Consider the following 6,000-nt stretch of genomic DNA (forward strand, 5'->3'; position numbering starts at 1 on the left):
TCCCCCTCTCTCTGTGTGTGTAGGTTGTGTAGGGCTACAGTTGTCTAACCGTCCTGTTTCTCTGTGTGTGCTTTAGGGCCCGTGCAGGAGGAAGTTAGACGGCATCATTCAGGGCATGAAGGACACATCTCGGGTCTTTTCTCTGTCTCTGTATCTGCCCAACTGTGACCGCAGGGGCTTCTTCAAACGCAAACAGGTGAGAAACACTGTCTGATCTTTGATAGAATGTTGTTTCCTCGTCAAAAACATCACTGGAGTCGTGTTTTGTTTCATTCACACATGTTTAACACATAAATCCTGCATATGTAAGTTGACCTCTTCTGGTCAACCTTGTGACGTCATGTGATAATTCAGGAAGTGCTCTACTTGGTTTTTAAACTCCATACATCTTCATTTAGATCAGGGAGTCTCCAACTTGTAGCTCGGGATTTACCTGTAGCTCTCCACCCACTTCACTCCAAAAGATTTTTGAATTCTATTTATTGTGCTGAACAGGTACAATTGGATTAATTATCATTGTAACTACATTATTTTTCAGGCCTAACTTTGCGCACTGATAAATGGATAATGGTTTTATAGTCATCTAACTGTTCCACATCTAAGACATGCTGAGGCTCTTATATAATCTCAATTTCTTTGCGACGGCTAAAATAGGAAGCTCTCTGGCATTTTCATTTTGTAAAAGTAGCTCACTGGAGGAAAAAACGTTGGAGACTCCTGATTTAGATCATTTCAGTCCTGAAAATGCTGTAAAGATAAAGACTGCTAACTTGAAAACTACCACTTCATGACATCACAAGGTAGAACAGAGAATATAGAGCTTTGGAGATGTAGACGGAGTAGTACGGAATGACAAATGTGTGAATGAAACAAAACACAACTCCAGGTACGTTTTAGAGAAGCAACAACATTCTAAAAGGGCTTAAAGCTCACCAGCTGCGTTATACGGGACCCTTATGACGCACACTAACCAGCCCCCGTGTTCTCCCTCTAGTGCAAACCTTCCCGTGGTCGTAAGCGGGGGATCTGCTGGTGCGTGGACAAATACGGCGTCCAGCTCCCGGGGACGGACTACAGCGGCGGGGACATCCAGTGCAAAGACCTGGAGAGCAGCAGCACGAACAACAACGAGTGACGGACACGGGACTCAAACAGACTTATGGACCCAAGACCCACCTGACCCACAGCTCTGCCCACAAACTCACACCTCCAAGCCCCCAGTCCTCCGCCAGACCTCCCTACAGGAACCCGGAAGTCTCAAAACGATGGCATCAGGCTGAAAAAGTTGTGATTTTTTTTCTTTTTTGTTGTCTTTTTTTTTTTTTTTTTCTTTATTCGTTTGTGGTCGACCAAGCACTCATCGCGACGGAATGAGCCGACTGGACTTTCCCGCACACTTTGGATATGTTTTGGAACGCTGGGGCCTTTTTTTTTCAAGCAACAGTTTGGATTTTGTGATTCTGAAACTGCGACAAAAACAACAAAAATGTCAAGTATTGGACAAATCTTTTGAAAAAAAAAAATACTGGACTAGCCTGGTCAGCCATCAGTGAAATCAGCTTCTTGGTTTGATGAATTTTTCCAACTGGATCCTTTAACGCAACTGAAACGGCATAAAACCAAACAGCAAATATCTTTTTTTTTGGTGAATTTGAACCATTTTTGTCAAACCGCATTTATTTTTTTAACAACATTGGAATTGGAAACAAAGAACAAAAATGATTCTGAAACTGAATGCTTATGGCAACCCAGGCTAGTCACAAACACTGTAGGATTCCATCGTGATTTGGGTTTATCAAAAAACATTTAAAAAGAAATCTAGAGAGAAAAAATATTAAGAATTTTGCGGTTTAGCCAGAGCACTTAAAAAGTCTTTACTATGGGTTTGTATTGCGTGGAATGAGCCTATTTTAAATGAATGTCTTTTTTTTTTTTTTCTTTTGCGCTTGGTCTTCTAAACCTGATCTCCGTCTACGGATTGAAAATAATAAAATATACATGTGAAGGGGCTCTTTTGACAATGTAGCTAGCCTGATTTGCCAATTGTGCCTCTCAACGACTTACCATGCAGGGAGATATGCGGTTCTACGGTGGCTCTATTTGTCCAAACTTAAGAAAAACTCAAACTGGTAACCTCCTTTTTGAGTGTCTAGCCTTCTATTGACTTAGCAAATTTGTGTGACGTACTGATACTTTGCATTGACATCGTGCCGGCGGGGTCTGCGTGTGTGTCTATGGACAAAACACTGCCAAAAAAACGGTTGTAGTCCCGACTGAGTCAATTCTTTATGGTCAGATTGTGTTAAAATCGCTCAGATTTAAGTCCAACTCGAGTAACGCACTGCAGAAACTAAAATCTAACCAAGAATTAAGAGAGTTTTACGATGATTTGAGGAAATTTCACTTGACAAGTCCAATTAAAATATGAAAACACATTTTACGACAGTTAAAATCAGAAAAAACAGCAACTCTTTGTATTTAAAATAAGAAATTAAATCTGTTTCTTGAATTGTCAAGTTGAATCTACACAAATAAAGTAAAAACGCTTTTAATTTAAGTCATTTTAACTGACACAGATGTTGCTTTTTTGCAGTGCAGAGCTTCAGACGGAGCAGTGCCTCTAGTTAGGAATATCGATGACTGCAAAGTATCAGTAGTTTTAAATACTTCTGGCATCAAGGCTTCAAGTTGTGTCCCTTCAAAAGTACAGCTGTAACTTTTTTATATTACCGATCGTCGTAGAAATCTATGTGTGGACAAATTTTAGTTTTTTGAATCTGTTTTTCGGCTGTGTTAAGAAAGCAAAACCGTCCACAACTGTTAAATAAGGTCTGAACAGGGTCTGTCAATCAAATCTCTCTGTGTGCCTTCTACGGTGGCCTGGAAGGGCAAAACGAGTCTACAAAACCTGCATGAGAATTTTCGCAAGATAGAAAATGTAAATATAAAAAGGGTAGGTGCGGTTTGAAAAGGCGTAAGAGTTTGAGATGGAATTTCATCATATCTACAGCAGGGATGTAACGATAACCGAAATATCGCGATATCGTATCGTCAAAAGTCTCAAAATAATATCGTGGGCTGTCGCAATATATCGAATTACAAGTTCCTTTGTTTAAATGCGTGGTTTTATAGCTGCAACAGCTTATGAACATCAGAAACTTCATATCCCATGATTCATTTCAGTAAAAACAACATGAAGAAATTTGTTTTTACTTGAATTCTTGGGATTATGATGGAAATAATTCACACCAAAATCTTGTCAGCAGTAACAACACCTTATGAACATCGGAAACTACGCATCCCATGATTCATTTCAGTGCAAACAACACAAAGAAATATGTTTTTACTTGAATTCTTGGGATTATGACGGAAATAATTCACGACAAAATCTTGTCATGGTAGTTGAAAAGCAAAAAAAAAAAGAGTCTTCTCCAAAATATCGCAATAAATATCGTATCGTGACATGCATATCGTGATAATATCGTATCGAGAGAGTTGGATATTGTTACATCCCTTAACTACAGGCAACTACGGAAGCCTTGCAGGGACATGTTATTGCAAAATTAGCAGTAGCATGCAACAAAACCTTAAGCTCAACTTATATTTTATTTTTGATTTCTTTCCACTTTTTTTTTTTTTTTTTTTTTTACCCTGTTTTACATCACATACAAAAAAACAAAAAAAAAGTCCAAAAATGTGTGCATCTTTGACTAACCCGCTCAATTCAGAACCACAACCAAACTTATCTCCGTAGAAATCATGAATTCATACATTTGGTTCATTTTTATTTCGTTTTTTTAAGGGACAAGATGGATTTCTGTGAATTTGAAAACTCAGATTTCACGAGAAACCGGCTGCTGAACAATATACAGAATTTTACAAAAAAAAACTTTAAGATGCCACAAACAAAACAAAAACACATGAAATGAAATGGACTGTTCACTGTTCATTTTTGGTAAACCTTGAATCTTGTTTTTCTGTTCTTCTGCAACTCGCCATTGTCACTTTTCTGGCTTCACGATGTTAAATACGTGTATGTTTTACCCTGTAGAAAACAAAATGTAAATATGTACAGTTGTTTCCTATTTTTTGTAAATTTATTTTGTCCTTCCCGGCCACCGTAGCCTTCTCACATCCAAATACGAACTCCACAATCGCGACGTGAAAGTGACTTGGATACAATGGGGCTATTTCTCGGGTGCTCTTCTTTTTAAATCATAAAATTTTTGTCGATTCTGGGGCAAAAAAATGACCGGAAAATGGACGATAAACCACTTTTAGAGACACTTCTTCATTCTCGGATAAGCTATGACGTTTTTTGTGATTGCCAATGCATTTGATGCCAGGGAAAGGGGAAGCCGTAGGATTTTCAGTTGGATCCAAAAAGGCTACCGGCCCGTTGGATGTCGATTGGATCCAAGATGGCGACCGGTTGTGGATTTCTTTAGCCCCTCTTTTTCAACACCAAACTCCACTTTCGAAAAAGCTGCTTGCACTTATCTCAGTTACTCTTGAAACCGACGCACAACAGTGTTCGAAAATGTGGTTATGACCTGGGCTTGGTATTACCAGAAGTTACGCGAAAATAGAAAATGGAATAATAATTTGAAATGTGGCAAAAGTGTGTCAGTTTAGATCTACAACATGTTCTGAAATGCATGAGATTTGATTTTTATTTTGAGTTTGTGCCAAGATATATACATTGTAAACAACAGAAAAGCACATTTCTCGAAAAGGCGTGGGAAAAAGAAAAAACATATAATATATATTACCCCAACCCTGATCATGACATAGTTTCAAAAATTACACAGTATCTTATGTACATTGATCAAGGACCTTTGCAAATATTTAGATATAGTAAAATAAATGTCATACTATGGTCGTACAAATTAATAATAATGATAAAGACGGCACAGAAGTTTATCGTTTATAATCATATCAGATAAGCAAAATGAGAAAATTCTTGTCAGATATAAATAGATCCTTACACATTAAGTAGGAGGCAGCAGCAACATGGGTACATCTTCACCCTCTGACGGCAAGGTACTAATGAAATACTAGTACGTGGTGTATAGATTTTATGATTGTAATTTTCATATTCTAACACAAAGGTCTCATCCTGTTCTAAAAAAGTGGACTCAGGACATGTAACCTCACCCTCAGTGATTGCCTACAGCAGGAGTGTCAAACTCAATTTCACAGAAGCCAAAACTAAAAACTGGGACTAAGTTGTGGGCCAAACTAAATATTTATTGAAACATTTCAACAACATCTGCATGTTTTCTCTTCTTCTCTTCTTTCGAGATATATAACGATTAACATTTTCTTATTCAAATAAATGTTTAATAATAGTTTTCCTTAAACAGTGAATTCAGAACAAGCATCTAATACATATTTAATATGATATCGTGGGCCAAATTTAGTTTGACATGTCTGGCCTACAGTCAAATGAAGCTCACTGTGCCGCGTAGGGGGGCGAGACATTCCTATTTCTCCGGGACAGTCTCAGTTTTGAGTCCTGTGTCCCCCGTCCCAGTGGATTTATCCAAAACCAATGATTTGTCCCAGTTTTTTACAAGAGATGTACCAGGTGTCCCTATTTTTGACCAATTTGATCTCTGCCACCAGTAAAAAGAGGCATAAATTGTCATTTGTTTAGGTAAAATGCCAAAAATCTACGTAAAAACGACCAAAACATAAAGAAAATGTGACTATACTGACTCACATGTTAGTCCTGAATAATCTCTGCATAACAGTTTTCCTTTATTACACACTCGTTTCACAATTTTATTATTACCAACCATGAAAAAAACAGGGATGTCCCAGTTTTTTTTTCTGTTTTTTTTTTTTTTTATTCTTGTCACCCTGTGCTAGCAGTTATATGAGGGAATTTAGAGGCAGTTCCATATTAGGAAAAGGAATTTAATTATGCCAAAAAAGTGAAATAAAAACACCAGGATCATGTAGAGCAGGTTAATAAGAACATTTTAAGACCAAAAT

The 6,000-nt window shown here is 37.6% G+C and overlaps 1 protein-coding gene across 1 annotated transcript in view; it reads left to right on the forward strand.

Annotated features, from left to right (window-relative positions):
* The window catches only part of LOC110175846 (insulin-like growth factor-binding protein 5), a 45,141-nt gene extending 43,288 nt beyond the window's left edge, over positions 1 to 1,853 (forward strand). The window contains exons 3-4 of the mRNA XM_020942065.2: positions 77 to 196; positions 995 to 1,853. Of these exons, the coding sequence (XP_020797724.1) occupies positions 77 to 196; positions 995 to 1,135 (261 nt within the window). The 3' untranslated portion in view covers positions 1,136 to 1,853. The remainder of the gene's footprint in view (positions 1 to 76; positions 197 to 994) is intronic.
* The last annotated feature ends 4,147 nt before the right edge of the window (positions 1,854 to 6,000 follow it).

This window comes from Boleophthalmus pectinirostris, unplaced genomic scaffold (genome assembly GCF_026225935.1).
Source record: "Boleophthalmus pectinirostris isolate CB_2022bp ecotype Guang Dong unplaced genomic scaffold, ASM2622593v1 HiC_scaffold_1, whole genome shotgun sequence".
NCBI classification, from domain to species: domain Eukaryota; kingdom Metazoa; phylum Chordata; class Actinopteri; order Gobiiformes; family Gobiidae; genus Boleophthalmus; species Boleophthalmus pectinirostris.